This window comes from Barbatula barbatula, assembly GCF_947034865.1.
Source record: "Barbatula barbatula genome assembly, chromosome: 8".
In the NCBI taxonomy this organism is placed as follows: domain Eukaryota; kingdom Metazoa; phylum Chordata; class Actinopteri; order Cypriniformes; family Nemacheilidae; genus Barbatula; species Barbatula barbatula.
Genome location: NC_136771.1, coordinates 24,992,127 through 25,015,978, shown reverse-complemented (window position 1 = coordinate 25,015,978; position 23,852 = coordinate 24,992,127). Strand labels below are relative to the sequence as shown.

The 23,852-nt window shown below is 41.8% G+C and overlaps 4 protein-coding genes across 10 annotated transcripts in view; 2 read left to right on the top strand and 2 right to left on the bottom strand.

Moving 5' to 3' along the window:
* Positions 1–154, bottom strand: part of vav1 (vav guanine nucleotide exchange factor 1) — a gene marked incomplete at its 5' end in the record, with an annotated part of 2,750 nt that extends 2,596 nt beyond the window's left edge. Inside the window, 1 exon segment of the mRNA XM_079462754.1 lies at positions 106–154. Coding sequence (XP_079318880.1) covers positions 106–154 — 49 coding nt within the window.
* Positions 102–7,477, top strand: sh2d3a (SH2 domain containing 3A). 3 transcript variants are annotated; one of them, XM_079461698.1, is made up of 14 exons: positions 102–264; positions 339–540; positions 2,894–2,927; positions 3,768–3,884; positions 3,967–4,110; positions 4,189–4,460; positions 4,536–4,618; positions 4,689–4,960; positions 5,038–5,376; positions 5,452–5,567; positions 5,639–5,810; positions 6,105–6,216; positions 6,428–6,613; positions 6,690–7,477. In XM_079461698.1, the coding sequence occupies exons 1-14, from the start codon at positions 153–155 to the stop codon at positions 6,863–6,865; spliced, it is 2,337 nt and encodes a 778-aa protein (XP_079317824.1). In that variant the 5' UTR covers positions 102–152; the 3' UTR covers positions 6,866–7,477. The 3 variants fall into 3 exon arrangements, with proteins under 3 accessions (XP_079317824.1, XP_079317826.1, XP_079317825.1); XM_079461700.1 differs by having other exon boundaries at positions 165–264; positions 321–540; XM_079461699.1 differs by lacking the exons at positions 102–264; positions 339–540 and adding an exon at positions 1,210–1,474.
* trip10b (thyroid hormone receptor interactor 10b) lies at positions 7,377–15,575 on the bottom strand. 4 transcript variants are annotated; one of them, XM_079461732.1, is made up of 16 exons: positions 15,330–15,400; positions 14,782–14,835; positions 14,397–14,512; positions 14,264–14,317; positions 13,729–13,876; positions 13,357–13,419; positions 12,311–12,415; positions 11,830–11,958; positions 11,609–11,755; positions 11,345–11,512; positions 10,130–10,153; positions 9,924–10,033; positions 8,880–9,012; positions 8,748–8,797; positions 8,556–8,665; positions 7,510–8,446 (listed from the first exon to the last, which is right to left on the bottom strand). In XM_079461732.1, exons 1-16 carry the CDS (start codon positions 15,351–15,353, stop codon positions 8,304–8,306), a joined length of 1,578 nt encoding a protein of 525 aa, XP_079317858.1. In that variant the 5' UTR covers positions 15,354–15,400; the 3' UTR covers positions 7,510–8,303. The 4 variants fall into 4 exon arrangements, with proteins under 4 accessions (XP_079317860.1, XP_079317858.1, XP_079317859.1 ...); XM_079461733.1 differs by having other exon boundaries at positions 8,556–8,662; XM_079461734.1 differs by lacking the exon at positions 14,782–14,835 and having other exon boundaries at positions 7,377–8,446; positions 15,330–15,575.
* A 2,256-nt stretch (positions 15,576–17,831) lies between these two features.
* The window catches only part of LOC306897156 (NACHT, LRR and PYD domains-containing protein 3-like), an 11,209-nt gene continuing 5,188 nt past the window's right edge, over positions 17,832–23,852 (top strand). The window contains exons 1-6 of one of the 2 annotated variants that reach the window (XM_079461664.1): positions 17,832–17,926; positions 18,206–18,265; positions 18,900–19,007; positions 19,148–21,028; positions 22,551–22,718; positions 23,366–23,536. In XM_079461664.1, the coding sequence (XP_079317790.1) occupies positions 18,225–18,265; positions 18,900–19,007; positions 19,148–21,028; positions 22,551–22,718; positions 23,366–23,536 (2,369 nt within the window). In that variant the 5' untranslated portion in view covers positions 17,832–17,926; positions 18,206–18,224. The remainder of the gene's footprint in view (positions 17,927–18,205; positions 18,266–18,899; positions 19,008–19,147; positions 21,029–22,550; positions 22,719–23,365; positions 23,537–23,852) is intronic. The other variant, XM_079461665.1, reaches the window with a different exon arrangement.

Here is a 23,852-nt window from a genome sequence, read left to right as displayed (position 1 = left end):
AAAAGCTAGACTGTTGAGAGAAGAGTTGTTTGTCCACTATGTGTTTGTCTGTCAAGTGTTCACAGAAGAGGTGTGTCTTAAGTAGTTTTTTGAAGGTTACCACACTGTGTAAACTGTGAACGGAATTCAACTGTTTGTGTTTTAAGGGTCTCATGTATGTAACTGAAGATGATTTAAGACTGATGGGGATAGAGGATCCAGATCACATAACAACCATCATAAACTATTTGAAGAAACAACAACTGAAAACACAACCAGACACAGGTAAACACACACACACACACACACACACACACACACACAAAACAGTTAAAGTGTAGTGTGTGTCTCGTCGTCAGAGAGTAACAGCACACGCAGAATAAGCCGGAAGTTCTCTCTGACATCATCACTGGACCTGGTCAAGCCCACAGCCACCCTTTTCCGTCAAAGCATCGTGCCGCGACTGCGTCGTCGTGACTACAAAGGCTCCACCCCCTGTCTCCAGCTCCCCCCTGAAATCCACGAGGAAGACCACGCCCCCCCCGGCAAACTCAAACTCAGGTTGTAATCTTTTATTTCTTTTAACTCTGAAAAAGTAATAAATTACTAGTTACTAATGACATATTCAATAGTGTGATCAGATTCCTGTACAATTATTATTACAGGATTCCTGTCTTCATTACTGTTCTCTTAAAAGATTAAGACAAAGTGTGATACATTTTTTTTTAATTTTACAAATTTAATTAAATTACACCTCATGAGATTTTCACCCATGACATGACATTGGCGTGAAGGTCATGTGACACAGTGACCTGTCCTGAGAAAACGGCTCAATGTAAGATCCTCAATATTGATATAAATAAACAAATGCAGCTTTATGGCCACCCAGAAATATTTGATCACCTGTAAATGTTCTCATGTAGGTGAAGCAAACTAAATGTCGTTTTATTGTGTGAATGTGACTGGAAATGAAGTCGTGCTTACAGAGTAAACAGCCATTGATGACAGAGAACTCAAACCCTGGATTCAACAAGTCCTCAGACGGGTTACAGGCTATAAACATGTGGAAAATCAGAATAGCGTACTAAGATGTACGATTTACTAGTAGGTGAAAATACCGCGGTATACGTTTTCTTACGTCAAGTCTTGATGACGTCACAGTTTTTCTGAGGTAAACTTCAACGGTAAATGAGACTCAAACTTATCGCCTCTTCGCGTGAACGCGCACGCGGCTGAGAAAGAGCGTCTTGCGCAACTCTGGTGAAAGGGGCGTCGGCGCGATCAAGCCGCCACAGGTCTCGAGCAGCGGCGCGTGAGAGACAGACAGGTGAGCGAGCGCGGTATGCGGGGAATGCGCTCGCGGACAGATAGCGGCGCGGCGCCGTGCGCAGATGGACGTGCGCGAACTCGTCAGCTGTGAGTCTTGAGAGAGATCGTGAAGTTTCGTCTCCGTGATCTCGCGCTGAGGAACATCTCCACGCGGTTAGTTTTACAGGTAAGATTCTGGCTGTTAATAATTGTCCCGCTGTTTATGATGGGATGTCAGACCTTTGGTCTCACTCCGAGGTGTTGTTTGAACAGTTCGTGTGCTGCTGTAAGCCGACGGTATACCGCTCAATAAACTCTGAGATCGGTTTAGGTTTAACACCTGTAGTGTACTTTAGTAGTTACTATATTATAGAATGTATACTACAATATTCTGCAGTAAAATAATTGCAGTGAATATACTTTCAGAAATACTATATAGGACGTATCTAGTAATATTAGTGGGGTTCACTTCAGTAAATACTACAGTATACAGTCACTTTCATGTGTTCTTACTTATACCGTGGTGTTCAATAACAATTACATGCCTTTATATTTCGATGATATTTGGAGAAAGAATGGAAGTGAATGCAATAAAGCACAGTATTACTATAGTAAATGTATAAAACGGTGTCACTATCTGTCAAAGTAATTGTTCAAAAGACATGATGTTACTTTGATCAATTAAAACTTTAATACACATGTTGTGCTACAAAAAAATAAAGCACAGTGCTATTCAATAAATGAATAAATAAAACGATACGAATTAGCCGTGGTTTTACTACTAACTAGGGATGCGCCCGTATGTCAATTTTGTCCAATAGCCGATGATTCTTTAACATTCGTTTTCCCCCGGAAAATCATGTAGCAAGCTTACACTAGTTAAACATTCTTAAACATTCAAACTTTTCTGCTCTATTTTTTATTCATTAAACAAATTATAGATGTTCTTCCCGAGCAACCCAGAAAAATGTTCTTAATAACCTTAGTCAAACCATAGTTTCCACAAATGTACACTAGCGATAGTTAAACCATTCATTCATATCTGTAGCTAAACTTATTAGGACACTAAAAGCAGGATTTCTGCACTTTTACGATAATAAAATCATGGTCAATTGAGCTAAATGTGAGTTTGAGTGTTTTAGAGAGGCAGAACTGGCCTTGTGTCCAGCGGGTCAGGAAGAGCCCATAATATCCGTTTCTATGACAACCCATCTCAGTACATTCCCTGATGTCCACCGGACACAATGAGCGGGAAGGAAACGCTATTAAAACTCGCTGGAACAGATCACGTATGAAATGATTTGAACACACGTGCTGCTCACACGAGTCTCTCGCAGAATCAACATCACTTACATTTGTTCATCATACTGAGCATCACTTATAAATGTGACACAATGCTGAGCTTGTGTAGCTGACCGCACTGAAAACATGTTCGTCAGGGGATCTGAAAATAAACCAGAAGTCAAATGAACGGGAAAGTCACTGTGACATCAGCTCAGCTTTAGATCAGATAGAAATGGAGTGGAACAGGAAGCACAGGTTGAAACCGTATTGGTTGATGAATGCGTCCTGAGAGAGTGTTGAAATGATGTGTGTTGTGTTTCAGCCGGAGGAAGAGCGTGTCGGCCTTCATCAGTCACGTGAGTGTGTTCATCTCTACACAACACACAACATTCACCTGCTAATGAGAACGTAACGTTGAGAAAACGCTCATTTAACGTGCACGACTGCAAGAATGTTTGTGATGAGTTTGAAAGAATGTCTCAGAGCTTTTTTGAGACTTTTCTTCTGTTGTTTTTGAGCGTGTTGGTCTAGTGATGATTACAGAAAATATTTTTTAATATTTTAAATTCTGTCTAAAGCAATATTTCATGAATAAATCAAGATAAATTAGCAAAGTTATTTAAGCAGGTCACATGATAAACTTCAAGAAGAAATAGTAATTTGAGAATTGGATTTAATGATCTTTTTTAACTTGGGTTTAACATTTATTATTATTTTCAACATATATGATATAAAAGTAATCTAAGAGTTGGCTCAGAACTGGCATTGGTCATGAGCTCTCTCATGAGTTAAGCCCAGACACGCTCTTCTGAACGATGGTAACCACGAAACTCTTCTAAAGCTTAAAGATTCTCCTAATGCTGTCACATGCAAAGCATGCTGGGAACTCTAAATCCACTGCACGTTTAGTGATATTAACAAGAATAATTCATGTAGTCCCACCACCAAATAATGAAGTTAAGATCCACTATACAAGTTCAAGTGGGTTGAACATGATCAAAATCAATTTGTGCGTTTAGAATTCATAGACTTTTTTTCTATAATTTAAATTTAAATTTTGGAATTAAGTAAGTTTACTCAATTAATGTCATGAAATCTACTATGAAACAGGATAAAGTTTTACAGTGTGTGCGCTGAGATGTTTGTACCTCAGGAGGATTTCATCATGTCTTCTGTGTTGTTGATTGTTTGTGAAGGTGTTCTCCGGTCTGAGGGACATGGACTCTCTGAAGAAAGAGCTGGAGGAGGAACTGAAGCTGAGCACTGAAGATCTCAGGAGTCACGCCTGGTATCACGGACAGCTGCCGCGTGAGGTCTGAATCTCATCACACATGCAGATCCACAGAACGTTTAGTCCCATAAAGCTGCAGCATCTGTATCTGTGCGTGTGTGTAGGGTGCGGAGCGGCTGTTGTGTAGAGATGGGGATTTTCTGGTGCGTGACTCCAGCTCCTGTGCGGGCGATTACGTCCTTAGCTGCATGTGGAAGGATCAACACGTGCACTTTAAAGTCATACGAGTCGTGTTGAGACCCAAACAGGTGAGCGTCCGCTGTTGTGTTCATCGGTGGATTAAACACTCAGTTGTGTTGAGCGTGCGTGTGTGTGTGTGTGTGTAGGGTTACTCTCGAGAGCTGTTTCAGTTCGAGAACGATCAGTTCAGCAACATACCTGCGTTAATCCGGTTTCACGTTGGTGGACGGCGGCCGGTCTCAAACTCTATAGGGGCCATTATTTTTCATCCAATCACACGCACCCTGCCGCTACGCATCATCAGCGAGCACCAGGCTGCCAGATCGGTCAGCGCATCTGATTTGTCGAGCTGTCAGGGCAAGAGGCGGAGCCTGAGCTCGTCTCAGAAAGACACGCTACTAGTCAACAACCTGCTCAGGTAAACACACACAGAGACTGTATGATGAACATGAACGTGTACAGTGGTCATAGGAACGTGTTGTGTGTGTGATAGGAGTGGCAGTCAGCCGGCTAACCTGGAGACGGTGGGTAGACCATCACTACAATCGGCACAATCTGACAGCAACCTCCTCACAGGTACGCACACACACACACATGAAAACATACACTCACACACTCGTACAAACACACGCATCTTGTGCTGCAGGTGTGCCTCAGACGTGTCTGTCACAGGCGTCCAGCCCCACCCCTATCTCGCCGGTGTTCCGAACAGGAAGTGAACCTATGCTTAGCCCGGCCACTTCCTGTAGAGCATCTCCACCCAGCCAATCGTCTCTTGGCGGCTCCCCTCTCCGCGGTTCTGACGGACAGCTGCACTCCCGCGCTCCACCCAAACCGCTTAGAATCTCCATCCTGTTGTCTCCCGCATCATCAGGCGAGCCGGACCCCGGCGGGCTGTACGGTGAGCTGGTGCCTCAGGTGAGACTTCACCACTTCCACGTCTTAATCAAAAAAGAGAAACGGATGATTTTAAACACAGCACTAACGTCACGCAGGTCCCCGTCACCATGCTGCCCAAAGGTCACGCGGCGCGTCTCCGTGCTCAGGAGAAATGGACCAGCCGTGCTCGGATCACCGAAACCAGCTTTGGCTTCCTGGAGGCGCAGAAACTGGAGGAGGAGCAGAGCGAGAGCGCAGCGGGCGAGAGAGACTGGCAGTTTGAGCGGCCGCAGACGGAGGCCGCCTCCTGCTTCCGTCTGGACGACTTTCACTCGCTGCTGCTGCCGGAGAACAACCGTCCGCTGGATCATAGCACGCTGGCACGAGTCAAAGAGCTGCTGACGCGCACCGACGCCCGCACCACCGCCCTGCACATGCTCAGTGTCAACTGTCAGGTACAACACGCAACGTTTCAACCACAACACGGTCCAGATGACCATCCCACCTCACGCTCTCTCTCTCTCTCTCAGGTGGCTTGCATCACAGACGTGACGGCCGAACAGAAGAGGATGATGGGAGTTGAAACGGGGCTGGAGCTCATAACTCTACCGCATGGAGGTCAGCTGAGACAAGACCTGCTGGAGAGGTGCGTGTCATAGTGATGTCATGATGCGATGTCATTGATACGGTGATGATGACACATGACGTGCCCGTCAGGCACTACGTGTTGGCTCTGGGCATGGCAGTGGATCTTCTGGGCTGTACAGGATCGGTGGGTCAGAGGGCGACTGTGCTGCACAAGATCATCCAGCTGGCGCTGGAGCTGCGCGACACAATGCACGACCTGTACGCATTCTCTGCTGTCATGAAGGCCCTGGAGCTGCCGCAGGTACAAAATCTCATCTGAATTAAAAGAGATTTTGAAATCCTTCACATAACCTCTCAAATGAGATGTAGATATCATTTCCCAACCCTGTTCCTGGAGAAGCACATCTGACACACCAGTTTCATCTCTTGACGTCTGTATGAACCGGCTGATGCGTTGAATCACGTGTTTAATGAAAGAGAGACATCTGAAATGTGTCTCTAGGAACAGGGTTGGGAAACACTGCTGGATGGCATCTTCTCTTGAGACCAATGTGCTTAGACATGTGATCAGACTAACACTGTTGTGTGTGTGTAGGTGGTGAGGTTGGAGATGACGTGGAGAGCATTGAGGAGGAATCACACTGACAGCGCCGTGCAGTTTGAAAAGAGTCTCAAACCCTTCATGAAATCCCTTCAGGAGGGAGACGGTGAGCGTGTGTAGTTCACAGTGTTTTTGTACTATGTGTTATTAACAAGAAGAGTTACAGTATGTGTAGTTTACAGTAAGCCGTTTAGCAGATGTTTTCCAGATCTTGAGCAGACAACTACCAGACGTACCTGTGCCATCAGAGTTCCCCACATGCTTCCTCTGTTGAGTTTGAGTGTTGTGTGTAGTTGACAGTTGTGTGTGTGTTGTAGACTCTGTGTTATCGGGGCCGTTGTCTCTTCCTCACATGGTTCCTGTGTTGAGGTTGATGGAGGGTGAGGATTGTGTTGAATCTACAGACAAAGGTTGTCAGCTTCTCTTTAATCTGCTGCAGTCAGCACGCAACGCCGCTCTACATGCCAGCGACTACACACAACACGCTTACAGCCTCCTGTCAGGTACACACATCCACACTCAACATTCATACAGCTAGCCATCTGATTGGATGACTGACCTGTCACTGTCTGCCAGCAGCCGGCTGGGAGCCAATCCCTGAGCTGCTGGAGGTGTTTCAGACAGAGTTCGCTCTGCGCCTCTTCTGGGGTCAAAGCGGCGCCAAGATTGAACGCAAGGAGCGCTATGCCAAGTTCGACAGGATCCTCACTGTCCTCTCGAACAAACTGGAACCGGATGAAACGTCTGAAGTTTGACATCATGTCTGCGGTGCTGACAGAAACAGAACTGAAGCATTCAATGCTCGATTATTTGAGTTTTAATGCTGATCACAACCTGCAGAACTCAGTGAGATTCACTTCAGACGTGTGTTTGTGTGTGAAAACTCTTCTCACCAATTTAAACATCACTTTTCGTCACCTTTATGTGCATGTTTGTGTGTGATTGTTTATATTCTGCATTCATATTTTACAAGTTTTATTAAAATGAGAATTAATATATCACACTGTGATGGTAAGATTTGGGATGGTAACATGAAAGAAAGGGGGTTGTCACTACTTCAAACAGCCAGCAGGTGGACAGAGATGTGAACATTATCATGATGACAGACAATTTGAAAAGATATTAAAGTCCCCGTGAACCAGAAGTTGCATTTTGAAACGGAACTGGCAGCAGACTGACAGTTGAAGGGGAGGAGTTAACAGATGCTCCGCCCAAGCCGTCTAACATACGTCAGTTAAGTTGGATAGTCATTACAGGACGGTGCATTTTCAGATTTTTACTCAAGATTATGAGGGCACACCATTTTTACAAAAAGAATGACACACATTGATAAACTATTTACAATAAACGCTGCAGTATTTCATGATAAAGTATGAGTTGTCATTTTTTAATTCACTAGGACTTTAATAAACATGTATTACCCCAAAATGCTTGGGTTTTATAGTCTGTGCTTTTGCACCGGCTAATGTGAACATGGTAATACAGTGGTATGTAAATCATTCTGTGGGAGAATCCAGATACCAGAGTGTTTGTGTAAGACAAACACTGAGGAGTTTGTGTCCTCAGCTAATGCCAGTTGTGAAATATCAAAAGTGAAAGTCAACAGCATATAATGTTCACAACAGTGTTTTTAATGGAGGGATGTTTCATCTTCACCACAAACACGTCGTAAAATTATCATCAACTGCACATCAGACTTGAGTTCTGTGAAACCCTGCTGTAAACTGACAGAAAATGAGAAACTCAAGAAAAAGCCATATAACATCATATAAGATCATGTGTTTACCTGAGAGACACGTCAGAATGATTAGAAGTGACAGTTCTGTCATCCTTTCTTCTCTCTCGTGTGGTGGTAAACCGCTGTACGCGAGTCTTTCTTCAGTGGAACATAACAGAAGATATTTTGAGAAATGTCTCAGTGGTTTTGTGTTCATACAATGGAAGTCAATGGAGTTTAATGTTGTTTGATTATCAACATCTTTCAAAATATCTTCTGTTGTGTTCTGAAGAAAGAAACTCGTATAGGTTTGACACCAGGATAAAGAAATGATGACAGAATTCTCATTTTTGGATGAACTATCCTTTTAATCCCATGCTGTTGATCTGTCTTCCAGAACTCTAGACTGTGATTGGTTGATTTTTGGTTCTACAGTCTGTGTTTAGTTCTAGAGTCTGATGATGTTGAAGGTTGAATCAGATGATCTGGATGTAGCTGGCCGGCACATATCCCGTGTCTCCGTTTGCCCTCTGAACTCTGGCCCAGCCGTCGCCCTGATCCTCCACCATGAGCGTCAGCTGCTCGTCCTTCTGGATACACAGAGCATCTTTACTGTCACCTGAAACACACACACACACATCAAACATCTTTGTTGCTCTTACTGACTGAACTGAGATCCCCCAGTTTAAAAAGTCAAAAGTGAAATGAAAAAGTTGTGGTGAGCTCACCGTCATAGTTATATAGCGCTTTACACTGACCGATGGGCACATCAACATTGAAGTCCTCATCAAAAGCAAACTCATAAATATTCTCATCGTACGGAGACACGCTGGAGCTGCTAGACACACAAACACACACACAGAGTGATAAACCTCCACACAAACACAGACGAATCTCTCAGTAGTGTGTGTGAGACAAACCTGCTGTGACTGTGTGATCCTGATCCACCACCGGCTTCACTCAACTGTGCCTACACACACACACACACACACCTCATTACACAATACACACATTTATATGAACATATGAGTGTGTGTGATGTTAGTGTGTACCTGATATTTCTTGAGTTTTTCTTTCAGACTACCAATGTTATAAACGGTTTCTGTGATCTGAGGCTCTAGAGTGGATGGATCTCCAAGCTTAGAATTCTGTTCATACACTCCCTTCATCTTATTCAAAGCCTCACTGACACAGAGAGAGAGAGAGAGAGAGAGAGAGACACTTGACCTTACGGTCTCTTTACAAACCAATTTAGATTAACATGGCTACGGGGTCATGTGTAGTCACGGCGACTGGGTCAGGTGTAGTCACGGCGAATGGGTCAGGTGTAGTCACGGCGACGGGGTCATGTGTAGTCACGGCGACGGGGTCATGTGTTGTCACGGCGACGGGGTCAGCTGTAGTCACGGCGACGGGGTCATGTGTAGTCACGGAGAAGGGGATCAGGTGTAGTCATGGCGATGGGGTCATGTGTAGTCACGGAGAAGGGGATCAGGTGTAGTCACGGAGATGGGGTCATGTGTTGTCACGGCGACGGGGTCAGCTGTAGTCATGGCGACGGGGTCAGGTGTAGTCACGCCGACGGGGTCATGTGTTGTCACGGCGACGGGGTCAGCTGTAGTCACGGCGACGAGGTCAGCTGTAGTCATGGCGACGGGGTCATGTGTAGTCACGGAGAAGGGGATCAGGTGTAGTCATGGCGATGGGGTCATGTGTTGTCACGGCGACGGGGTCAGCTGTAGTCACGGCGACGAGGTCAGCTGTAGTCATGGCGACGGGGTCATGTGTAGTCACGGAGAAGGGGATCAGGTGTAGTCACGGAGATGGGGTCATGTGTAGTCAGGGCGACAGGGGTCAGCTGTAGTCATGGCGACGGGGTCATGTGTAGTCACGGAGAAGGGGATCAGGTGTAGTCACGGAGATGGGGTCATGTGTAGTCAGGGCAACAGGGGTCAGCTGTAGTCAAGGCGACGGGGTCATGTGTTGTCACGGCGACGGGGTCATGTGTTGTCACGGCGACGGGGTCATGTGTAGTCACGGCGATGGGGTCAGCTGTAGTCATGGCGACGGGGTCATGTTAAGTCATGGTAACGTACCTCTGCTCCACCTCTTTCTGCAGCTCTCTGTTGATATCATCAATTTTGTCCTGCAGATGTTTCTTTCTTTGATCAGGAGGAAGATGAGTGAAGTCCTCCAACGACGGGGGCTACACACACAGACACACATTTATATGATGATAAAATGAGCACAAAACATGATGATGACTTTAGTTTCAAACAGTATATGAAGCTGCTGACTGTACCGAGTTTTTATCAGGAGACATTATCTGAAAAACAAACACAAGTCAAACTGTTAAAACATGTTCTTCATAACATCAATCAGATCCTTCTGTCAGCATGTTACTGGATTATTTGTGACAGAATCAATTCAGGAGTCTGGACGTGAATAATTATTAACAAACATTGACTTTGTGTTTATTATGGCTGACCAGGATAGTAAAGAATTATGGGCATGGCAATGTTTGAATACCGCCTATAAAACCTGAAAACAAGGCCTGTTCTAAATCTAATGCAGAAGGTGTGATAGTAGGGCTGCAGCCATCGATTATTTTAGTAATCGAGTATTTGAATGATTTTTCCATCGATTAATCTACAAAATACTTTTTCTTTATTAAGGAGCAATACTAAATATACAAGAGAAAAGAATTCTTAATATCTGTGTAAATCAAACCCATCTAGTACATGCCATTACCATATTACATTGAAAATTCAATATAATACAAATGTATACATAAGAAACATGAATAAAAATTGAAATAATAATTTCAAAGGTTAACAACTTATTTCAGCCTATGCATGATGCATTTAGTTTATAAAAATTAGTTAGTTTCTTTTTTTTACTATTAAATAGTAATATATATGTCCACTTAAAAATACTGTAGTTAACCAGACTTTTATTTTGGCAGGTTGTCGGAAGATGTATGTCTGTTTCTTCACTCAAACAATTAATGTCTGTGAAATAAACTCTCATAGCAACTCTGGAGATAAAGTTCATGTCCTCATACAGCGCAGACGCAGACACGTTCATGAGCATCACGCGTGTAGCACGTTAAACTGTGCAGTTCATTCACTCAGACACGCAGAACAGCCAGATGGCATGTGTGTAAAAAAACAGGATTCAGCGTCTAGTTTTATGGACTCAATGCAGCCGGAAAGACTTGACCTGAGAGCCCTGTAACATGTCCAGAGTTTAGCGGGCTGTGCGTCAGTAATATTGGTCCGTGTTTACTGTAGTTAAATGGATCAAACAAAGCTACGAGGCTAATTTTTTGTTTCAGCCCTATGTGATACTGAAAAGAAAGATGTGATGTGGACCAGACATAACATCTGTTACAGGTCTGCATAGTCCTTAAAATGATGCTTCATCTCTGTGAAATATCTTTCAGATCATGACTGTAAAACTGTCCAACACAGACGGATGAAGAGGAAAACTTGATGATGTCAGAATGTGTGTGTACCTTGTTTTTCTTGGTGAATAACATTTTACGAGCTTTGGTGCGAGATTTGTGCAGCTGCGCTGTGTTCTCATTGCCAGCGGTTTTCACACCCTGACTGTAATCTTCAAACTCCACACCAGCAGGGGGCACTGCACCGCTTTTATACTGATCTATAAGCGCTGCCGTGTCCTAAACAAGCACACAGACAATGTCCTTCACAAACAAACAATGATACATCAGTGTGTGTGATCGTGAATAAGCGTGTGAACGTACACACATACACACCTGTTTCTCGTTGATGTTCCTCCCCGCCGTGCTGATGGCATCTAAACACTTGTTGATGTTGGGCAGGAGTTTCTTCTCGGTCTCAGAGAACTGCACGTAACCGTCCGCCAGCATCCTGATCCGTTTCTCCTCCATGTTCTGCAGCTTCTGTGATTGACAGGCAGTGGGCGGAGTCAGCAGACTGATGACAGTACACATGTGACCTGTAGATGTAGACTCACTTTAAACACAGAGGGAATCTCTGAGTGATAGAAGTTGTTTTGCTCATTGTTGTATTTCTGGAGCTGTAGGGCGTAGTCCTTCTTACAAGCATCTGCAGCGTGTGTGCGACTGTTCTCCAGCTGTTTGGCCTAAACACAAACACAATGAATACACAACATATACTGGACTTCAAGCTAGTGTGTGTGTGTGTGTGTGTGTGTGTCTCATGTTTGTATAGTGCAGTGAGTGTGTGTGTGTGTGTGTGTGTGTAGGGTAGTGTAGTGTCTCTTGTTTGTATTGTGTAGTGTAGTGTAGTGTAGTGTAGTGTAGTGTAGTGTAGTGTGTCATGTTTGTATTGTGTAGCGAGTGTGTACTTGTGGAGTAGTGTGTGTGTGTGTGTGTGTCTCATGTTTGTATTGTGTAGTGTGTGAGTGTGTGTGCGTGTGTGTCTCATGTTTGTAGTGTGTAGTGTATGAGTGTGTGTGCGTGTGCACTGTGTACCTTGTCTACATCAGCTTTAGTTGTGTTTGGGTCTTGTTGGATTCTCTCTGTCTGTTGAATGGCTCTCTCGGCTTCTTTCCATTCTTTCTCAAATCTTTTCTTACTCTGAGCAGAGATCAAACACACACTCATCATGACTCGAGCTGTGTCTGTTTCAAGGCTGCGTCCTCCGGAGGTCTCGTTTGAAGCCCGGACACTCCGTATGCACCCTCTAATGCGCCCTACTTTCACGAGAATCCGGAGGACACATGAGGTGTATCCTTCTTTGCTAGAGATAACCCATAATTCTTTGCGTCGACCAACGTCTGTAATTTGAATACAGACTTCAATCAAATATGTGGCGTTTAAATGTGAACCGCTTACAATTTGTGTCACGTTTTTTTAATCTTAGCAGGCAGATGTAGTAAACAGGTTTACATGCGTTCAGTGATTTTTAAACGCTTTAAAACAGTAAGGCATTGTTTAGGGTAGAAACGAACTAAAAACTTAAAATCATGTAGAAATCACTTTAATAACTTCGACAGGTGTGCGAGTGCAATGTGGTACTTCCTGTTTCCTTCTGCCAGAATGTCCTAAGAAGTGCCTTGAACAGCACATCCTTTAGAGGACGAGACCTCCGCAGGACACAAGGATGCAGCCTTACCAAACCAGACACGGCCACTGTTGTGTACTGTGTGTATATGAACTAGTTTTTATATTCAATTCTTATTATTTCTATGACATCACAGAAATGTAAGCTTCTGCGCAAGTTCTCACGTCTCTAATTAAATCATTGACTAGCCGGTCATCCCTCAGCACAGAGTATTAAAGGTTCGCACTTTCCCTCTCTGTGAAACACACTGCTTCACACGGCTTATTGCTTTTATAAAACGCTTATTCAATATGTGTAGCAAGGTTTCATAAAATAAGTAAATAAAGTGATATTTAGGCTATGTAAGGTGGTCAGCCGTTATAAATCGGGGTATTTCATAACGGCTTAGAACTCGGCTCAGCAAATCAGAATCAAGCACCAGAACTGAGCGTTATAAATATTTATAAATACTTACAAGGTCAAGCTGTTTGAGCCAGCTCTCCAGGTTCTGCTGACACTTCTTGACCTCCAAGAAATACTACAAAAGACAAAGAGGCTTTTAAACACACACACGTCTGGTTTCTTATCTTCATGGGGACAGTCCAGAGGCGTAATGACTTTTATACTGTGCCCCTCAAGATCATAGAAAACTTTTGGCATTTTTAGATTTAAAAACAATATTGTTCAGTACGATCTATAAGCGTTTTTTCCCCACGGGGACCTCAATGTTGGTCCCCACCGTGACACGAGTCCCAATGAGTCGATGTGTATTCAGGTTTAATTCCCCACCGGGATACAAGAACAAGGACACACACACACAGACAGAGATTCAGTGGTGCGGGCTCACGTTCTTGCGTTCTTGCCGAAGCTCATGAAGGTTTTTGGTGAGGTCGACGCAGATGGTCGCCATCATGTTCTCGGACAGCTGCTCTCTCTGGGCGGCGTAGTCGTTTAGCTCATTCAGCACCTCCTGAAACGCCTGCTGATTGGTCAATCTGCCGACACAGTCAATCACACGCAGTTCATTCCAGAACAAAACCATACTGTGTCCTGGTTTTATTTAGTTTGACTACACACTTTGCCGGCTAGAGGATAATAATAAAAGTAAAGAACGACTACTGTCACTTGAAGGTTGAACTGGGGGCGGGGCATTCTCACTGTGGAGAGGATTTCAAGGTGGACAGTGCAAGATGAGTCATCATTATTTTTGCTGTGTTTTTGTGGGGTCTATGAAAAATTCTTCACTTTTATTATAAACCTGACAAGCTGTAACAAACGCCAACTATTCAATTTCGCAAGGTATTGTGGGTAATGTTAGCACAGAGCACAAATCCACCTGACATAGTTCTGCGGTGTTTAAAGTCACAGATCAGTCGACTTACTTCATCTCTTGATCTTCCTTGACGCCTCGTCTGGAGTATTTCTTAGACAGATTCCTGCAGAAAAGACTCACACTCAAACATGCTTTCTTCATACATGATGCACACACAAACACAGACACACAACGTGTTATACCTGAGCTGCTTGCCATAATTCTGTTCGATTTCGGCTCTCTCTTTGACAAACTTGACGTAACGCTCCAGCTGTTCCAGTCCACACTGAGTGTGACGTTCAATCACATCGTGCTGATCCTAAACACACACAACACAGATCAACACAGTTTTAATTCAATTACTGAAGTGATTTTCACTTTCAGAAAGTCACATTCAATCGAGCTGTAGACAGGGCGTGTGTAGTGTGTGTGTGTGTGTGTGTGTGTCAGGTTTATAGGTGCGGTACGTTTCCCACACAAACTAGCTCGACGGGTCAATCCACTTCACAATAGAGACATTACAGGCTACACGCTTAAGTGAAATGAAGATCAGACGTCCACTTGTGTTCGGAGAGGTCAGATTCACACCTGATGATCGACTCCAAACCAGTTTAACCTGAACCAGACACAATAAATCAAACGCTACGAGGATATCATGATGCAGCTCGTTCACATAATGTACTAAAATAATTCAATAAAACCACATGAATATTCATTCGAATCTGTTGGGAGTGTGACTTCATTATGAGGCTGCGAGTTCATTATGTTGGTGTGCAATACATTGCATATTCTACATTTAGGTTTTATTATGTGTATATATTTACACTTTTCAGGACATTTACATGCATACTCATATACATATTTTATATATATATATTGGATTTTTTATCAAAAAAGATTCACTTTTAAATCTGCTGAAGCTTGCAAAACCGCACCATAGAATCCATAGAGTCTGGTGTTGGTGTAAAATATTGATAATGAAAGACACTTAAACACAAACATCAGACATCAGACCAGCGCGTTGGTCTGCTGGTTTTGAGATGAACACCAGTTTGGAAGACTAGCAAGTGAAAGAAAACATAAAGATTCATAATGTTGACCTCGTTTTCATTTCAAGTGTTTATAAAGAGACTTACCCACAGATCTAAACCCCAGTCCATGATGTCATGAGCTCGAGACAACTTCTCAAAGAAACACTGTGCACGTGATGCTCGTCTATGTGTCTGCTGACGGAAGTGAACACGAGCGCGTTATGTTCTGTGTTGTCTCTCCGTCTACACCTGCGCGTGAGTGACGCACCTGTTTATTAAAGGCCGTTCACTGTTTGTAGGTGCAGACTGACATCTACTGGATCAATAACGTTCATGGAAACGTGCTATAATCTGGAACAAAAAAGTACAAATCCATTCATTTACGTAGAGTTGAATTTGTTTTATCTTTTAAGCTTTTCATATAAGCGGCATATTATTTATTAATGTAATCAATCTGCCTTATAAAAATGTTTTAGTCGTATCAATTAGGCTATGGATCCATGGATAACGTTTGTGATAAACTTAGCTGTCATTATATAATATAACCTACTATTATATATACTGCCATGAGTCAACCCTGTTATATTGTCAAAACGAATGTTATTAATCCGATTTTTCACAGCTAATCGACTCCAGCACGCGCAGTCTCTAGATGAAACTGTAGTTTAATAACAGCGCCGCCGCTCCCTCCACGCGCATCCAATAGTATATTCCTGCACCCACCAAGTGCTGCTGAGGGGCCCCAAAAATAGCCTATAGAAATATGATTAGACAGGCACATTTTAGCCTTGTATATGTAAAAAAAAACGGTCGAAGTAGCTGTAGTTTATGGTTTATTTTGACGGGTTAATACAGTAACCGTTAACGTTAGCAGTCAGTGCAGTGCACACATGGGTAACATTAACAATTCCTGTTAAATATTTGAAGAGTTCTGATGCAAAAGCCTTTAAGTTCCATCTGAAATTTAGTTCTATAATGATAATTTTTATCAAGCTTGTATATTTAAATTCAGTAATTTCATTTAAATGACAATTAATAGGTTCTTTTCATTGCCAGTTAGGTGAAAATGCTGAACTTAAATATACGAGCTTGATAAAAATGATCATTCTAGAAGAGGCTTTTGCATCTGAACTCTTCATATATATAGAAAATATAAAATGTCATTATGAATGATATAAAGCAAACATTACTGTTGAATTGTGTGCATTATTGCAACTCATTCTATTAAAGGGATACTCCACTTTAAAGTAAATATTCTGTCATCATATACTCACCCTCATACTCCCCCCCCTGATAGTTTTTTTGTTTTGCTATTGTCATGATTCTGCTGCATCATGTCATGTTTCTCTTGGTTTAGTGGCAGGATCATGACAGAGTCTCATGTTTTGTGTGGAGAGAGGCGATTATGATTTATTTCCTTTGCTCTCTCCGGTCTCGTCTCTGTTCCCCTCCTCTCGTTACCTCGTTATTGATTCATGCCCTTCACCTGTTCCCCTCTTGATTTGCACCCTAATATAATGCCCTTGTGTCTTCTGTCTTGTGCTGGTTCATTGTGGTTTGTGTGGTGAGGTCCTGTGTCTTGTTAGTTTAGTGTAGTTAAAGTTTAAAGTTTATTTTAGTCTTGTTAAAGTGTAGGTAGTTTTGGTCCTGTCTTGTTATTGTACCCAAGTCATGTTTTGTTATGTTACCCCCACGTGGGTCTTTGTTTTATTATTTATTAAATATATGTTAACCCCTTACCCGCTGTTTGCACCTGGGTCCTCTGTCCTTGTCTCACCACTCGAGAATCATGACAGCTATTCTGTTTACTGCAGAAAAGTTTGCACTTTCAAATGTGTAGTGTGTGTTGTCTATTCTACATATGTTTACAGAGTCAGCAAAGCTGTGAAGATTTTACTTTCTCTATTTAGTGTTCTTAAGTTGTATACTGTGATGCTGCTATTGTGTTATTGGTATTGAGTTATATGTTTGGTAATAAAAAGTGAAACTGGCAAAAAAAAAAAGAAATCAGGGTGGGTATCATAATGGAATTATGCTTAGGGCACCAAAATGGCTAACAGCGGCCCTGAATATAAAGCCATTGAAACGCGCGTCTGACATGTGCGTGCGCGACTCCAGCACGCGCAATCTCGAGAGCCTTTGCGCGCATCACTTAAAGGTCAACGTTCATTTATTTTGACCTCGCTGCCTGGTGTATTAGCGGTTTATTAATATTCTTTCTCTACTTTATACCTTACATATGTGAGTAAGAAGGGTGTATTCGGTGTATTCGGTGAGTTTAAATGAACGAATCGTTCAGTCGTAATTTATTATTTAAAATTGAAAGTTGAAAAAGTTGAGAAAACGACTAAATGCTCTGGAAAATTATTATCAATAATCATTTATTATTCTTTGTTTATTTGTGTTTAAAAATATAACTGATTTAATTATGTATCTTCCTTTTTTGGAAAACGACAAATCAATCGAATTCTTGTTTTTCGTGTTTTTGGAAAGAAAGGAGCCGTTTTCTCATTTATAACATTCAATTTCAAATCAAAAAACGACTGAACGAATGATACGGATGTGTCTCTGAGATTCACTCAAGTGTTGGTTCACTGAAAAGATTCTGTTCAGAGAGATGATTCATTCACCAACCAGATTTGGCCAAACCGAAACTGAAAGCTTGTGTCAGCGCGCGCCAAACTACAATTACACCTCGTTCGGTACGTAAAGATTGATTCTGATGTATAACGTTATGTTATTATTCCACCAATACTTGAGACTTTAAACATTGCACTCGTTTGTCTTCATTCACTCAGGTTGTGTAGTTTTTAAAACTGAATTAACTCCACAGCACAGCTTTAACATCACGGTTTTGTCATAGCTGTCGGGAAAACAAATGAAGGTTTAGGCTGTTTGCTGACAAACCATTACAAAGCATGTTTAATTTAGTTGTTATTCATTTGTTATTTCATGTACCCATGGTGACAACATCACTACAGGCAAAAAAAGGGTCAATCCATGGAGAAACCCCCCAGTCATAAAGTGAACTTTAACCCCAGGTGAAGCACACATTTCATGTCTTTTATCCTATTATAAGTCACAGATGGCACAGGCTCAGAGGTGAGAATCCAAACGCGGTTTATTAAAGGGGTAGTCCACAGGCAAATCCAAGAGTAGGCACAGGTCATACATACACTGAGAGACAGTGCAAACAATATAAAAATCAATATAGGGCAAAACGTCGAACACAAACACAAACAAAGAACGACTGAGAAAACTGGGTCTAAATAAACAGAACTAAACAGATAACAAAAAACAGGTGTTAGTGATTAAATAATGAGTCCAGGCAATGACTTATGGGAAATGTAGTGTGAAGTAAGTCAAGAAGTAATGCAATAATGACTGACTATTATTAGAAAACGAAAGGGTTTTTACATCTTGTATGCATGTAAACTTCCATGAACCAAAGTAGGACCTAATAATAATGATACTATGAATCGTTTTGGTCATGATAACTGTAATTTAGTAATTTTAGTCTGTAATTGATAGTAAAGTTAAGCAGTCTATCTAATGTGCTGAATTCATTTTAATGAAGAAACACACACATGGCTTATGATGTAAATAATGTAAACAATGACTGAATTTTTCTTTTGATTTGCCATTCAATACCTAAATAGATAAATACTTTTACAGGCTGGGAGACTGTGAGACTCTAGAGCCCAGCTGCGTTTCTGTGAAGAGTCATCAGTCCATGGACCCCCCTCTTAAGTTCAGTGAAAGAGTCGTGACCTTTAACCCCGGGTGAGACATACAGTAATATAATACTTTTGAAAAGTGACAGTATAATAATGTAGACAACAATAGAGCCGCTCTGGATCTACGTGTTCACTGAACAATGTATGAGGCATACATTGTCTTGTCTTTTCTCCTTGTGTCTGCAGTGAGGCTGAGGATGATGTGACTGCAGATGTGCAGCAGGATTGTCATGATGAATCGGTGGACGATGTTCTGCAGAGAGTCAAAGACAAACACAAGAGCATCATGAAGAACAAGTATGAGAATTTAGTTGAGGGAATCAAAGCACAAGAGAATCAAACCCTCCTGAAGAGAATTTACACACAGCTGTACATCATAGAGGGAGAGAGTGAAGGAGTGAATGAAGAACATGAGGTTTTACACATGGAGAAACAGCCCAGAAGAACACAAGACTTACAAGACACTCCAATCTACTGCAATGACATCTTTAAACCTCAATCACATCAAAGACACAAAATCAAGAGTGTTCTTACTAAAGGCATCGCTGGAATTGGAAAAACTGTCTCTGTGCACAAGTTCATTGTGGATTGGGCCGAGGGAACAGCCAATCAGGACGTAGATTTCATGTTCCTGCTTCCGTTTCGAGAGCTGAACTTGATTCAAGAGCATCGCTACAGTCTTCACAAACTTCTGCTGGACTTTCATCCTGAACTTCATGATGTGGACTCGCAGATTTATGAGGAGTGTAAAGTTGTGTTCATCTTTGATGGTCTGGATGAAAGCAGAATGACTCTGATGTTCTCAGACGACAGTGAGAAAGTTTCTGATGTGACTGACACTTCATCAGTGGCTGTGTTGATGTCAAACCTCATGAGAGGAGATCTGCTTCCCTCCGCTCTCATCTGGATCACCTCCAGACCAGCAGCAGCCAATCAGATCCCCTCCAAATACATCACGTGTGTGACAGAGATCCAGGGATTCAACGACGCTCAGAAGGAGGAATATTTCAGGAAGAGAATCAGCGAAGAGCATCAGTTCAGCAGAATCATGTCCCACATCAGAAGAGCGAGAAGCCTCCACATCATGTGTCACATACCCGTCTTCTGTTGGATCTCATCCACTGTGCTTCAGAAGATCCTGACACAAGATCACACTGAAGAAATCCCCCAAACTCTGAGTGAAATGTACATCCACTTTCTGCTGATTCAGATGAAGAGGAGGAATGAGAAGTTTGATCCAGAGAGAGATCCAGAGATCAACAGAGATGTGATTGTGAAACTGGCTGAAGTGGCTTTCAAACAGCTGATGAAGGGCAATGTGATGTTCTATGAGGAGGATCTGAGAGAGTGTGGGATCGACATCACTGACGCCTCGCTGTATTCTGGCATCTGTACTGAGATCTTTAAGGAGGAATCTGTCAGTCATCAGAGGAAAATCTACAGCTTCATACATCTCAGCTTTCAAGAGTTCCTCGCTGCGTTCTACGTGTTTTACTACCATGCAGTAAATGATGAGGAGTTGTTTCAGTGTGAAGAGGATTATGACTATGAGGGGGATAGTCTGGAGGAAATCTCACCCTATGAGTCCCTAATAAGAGGTGCAATAGATGAAGCACTCGCTAGTGAAACTGGTCATCTGGATCTTTTCTTGAGATTTCTGCTGGGCATCTCACTGGAGTCCAATCAGAGACTCTTACAGGATCTACTGACACACACGGTGGACACATCACAAACCATCAGAGAAACAACACAGTACATTAAAGATACAGTGATGGCTAGAGGTGATGATAATGATGATGACAACGACCTCTCAGCTGAAAGATCCATTAATCTATTCTTGTGTCTGTTAGAAGTGAAAGATCAGACTCTGTACAGAGAGATCGAGGAGTTTGTGAGATCAGACAAACACTCAGAGAAGAAACTCTCTGCCGCTCACTGTTCAGCAATAGCCTACATGCTTCAGATGTCAGAGGAGGTGATGGATGAGTTTGATCTGAAGAAATACAACACAACACAGGAGGGGAGAAGAAGACTCATACCAGCTGTCAACAACTGCACAAGAGCTTTGTGAGTATCACATTCATGATTTAACTGGCAGAGAGATGTGCACATGCAATTGGTCATGTAGTATATTCACAAAAGGATATTTTTTGAAACATGCCTCGGTTAAACCCAGACTTAAGAGGCCTCCCTTAGATTCCTCTGACCTATCACAGTTCAGGCCCATTTCAAATCTTCCATTCTTGACAAAGATATAAGATGAAGTAGTTTTGTATCAGCTCCAACATTTCTTGGCCGAGCACAACATTTTTGATATATTCCAATCAGGAAAATGTCACTCCACTGAAACGGCTCTTTTAAAAGTGCTTAGTGAAATCTTCTTAGCCACAGACTCTGGAGATTTGGTAGTAGTGGTACTCTTAGACTTAAGTGCAGTATTTGACACGGTAGACCATAATGTTCTTCTGTCCCATTTAGAGCAGATAGTAGGCATCAGAGGTTCAGCCCTACATTGGTTTCAGTCCTAATTGACAAATAGGAGCTTTTCTGTTGTTACTGGTAGATCTGGATCCTCTGCTGTACCTTTGAACTGTGGGATTCCTCAAGGTTCCATACTAGCCCCCATGTATTTTCTTTATACATGCTCCCTCTGGGTACTATCTTCGAAAAGTATGGCTTAAGTTATCATTGTAATGCAGATTTCACACAAATATCCACTTGAACGGTCTAGAACAGGTGGCCGCTGGCCTCTCGGATGTTAAAGCATGGACGTCTCTGAATTTTCTAAGGTTGAAGGAGAGGAAAACTGAGATTTTGGTGCCTACCCCCTCTGACATACACTGTACTGGGCGTATATAGAGCCCTAAAGCTTGATAGGTAGGTTTAACAAGTTGTTAAGTCAAGCTTTCAGCTGCGAACCCTAGTAAAAATTTCACAAATTTGAAAGAGTTATCCATGTTTTTTTCACCACAAGGCTTGATTATTGCAACTCTCTCTATTTGGGGATTAGTCAATCTTCCATAAATCGCCTTCAGATGGTTCAGAATGCTGCTGATAGAGTCCTTATAGGAGTTCGTAAGCAAGAGAATATTACTCCTGTTCTTAAGTCACTTCATTGGCTACCTGTGCGTTATAGGGTCCATTTTAATGTTTTTATTAGTTTTTAAGTCTTAAAATGGGTTATCACCGTCTTACCTTTCTGATCTGTTGACAGTCCATCACCCTGCAAGAGCTCTTTGGACCACCAATCTGAAGCTCTTGGGTGGCTCCTAGATCTCGGCTCAAGGCTTGGGGAGACCGAGCAATTTACATAGCTGCTCCAAGACTAACCTTTTTATTTGATCTGTCTTATGATATATGACTGTTGATGGAGTTGTCTTGTCTTGATGTTCTGTAGTTTTATCTCTGACTTTGTTGTCGTTTTATTTTTTCAAGGGTTTTTACTTTGTGCAGCACATCGGTCCACTGTAGTTGTGTTTAGTCGTGCTTTATAAATAAATTGACATGGACAATTTTTAAAAGCGTTTTCTGTATTTACCAAGTAAATATTTTTGAAGCTATTCTGTTTTGTTCTGCATCTCTCCTCTAGGCTTACAGGCTGTAATCTCAATGTTGAGTCTTGTAAAATCATCTCTTCAGCTCTCCAGTCCTCAGGTTCTCCTCTGAGAGAGCTTGATGTAAGTGATCTTCAGGATTCAGGAGTGAAGCTGATCTCTGATGCTCTCAAGAACACAAACTGTCATTTAGAGATACTGAGGTTTGACTTTTACATGAACTAATTGCTGAGAAAAGAGACAATATTAATTATAATGGATAGATTTGCACACTTGGTTCTTGGTTCAGCTAATCAATTATTCAACAGAGCAGCTTTTTACATAAACGTCTAAAGTGCCATGTATCCACATTTTGTTTCAAACATACTTTAAAGAATGCTCAATGACAGCGTAAAGTCTTCAGCTAAATAATAATGGTGTTTAATAAAAGAGCTAAGTGATCAAATACAAACTTATTTTTCTTATTTTATTATGAAAAATCTATTTCCTACATTTTCGACAGATCTTATTAAAATGTAGAATATAACCAATATAAACAAAGTAACTACGTTATATGATGTAAGCAAGTAACAACCTATTTATTTATATTATGAAATTATTTTTTAAAAACGTACCTTATAAAATCTCTATGAACCACTGCGTCTTGGGCCTTAAGCTTTAGTATATTACAATGATATAGCATGCTTTAAAAATAAATCCTTTTAAAAAATTACCGGTTTTACTTTGATTTCTTAATTTTTAGAATGTCTGGAATCCATGACATAAAATATGTGAGTTTTTGCATTTATTCAAAATGTAAATTTCAGCAGGGACATGTAATAATGACTCAGTCCTTTATTATTGTCTTTAGGATAGCGGGCTGTAATCTGACTGCTGAGTGTTGTGAGAGTTTGTCTTCAGCTCTTAAATCCTCATATTGTCTGAGAGAGCTTGATGTGAGCAACAATGATCTTCAGGATTCAGGAGTGAAGCTGATCTCTGATGCTCTCAACAACACAAACTGTCATCTAGAGATACTGAGGTGATGACTTTTCAGCTTATAATAATTTTTTAAAATGATATTACTTTGTTACCACATTCTGAGGACGTCTCGGCATCGTTCCATTTCCTAGAATTTTAACTAATGTTCTAGAAACGTCGTAGCCACGTCCTCAAATAATGCTGTGAATGAATCCCATGGGGAATGATCTGGACACCGGTCATTTGATTAATGAATCTGGTCATTTCTATTTATTTTGTTAATGAATGGAGAATGTATGATCAGAGTCATATCTGTTATAATCTGTCAATCTGCTATATTGTCAAAACAAATCCGACTTTTCACAGTTATTAAACTG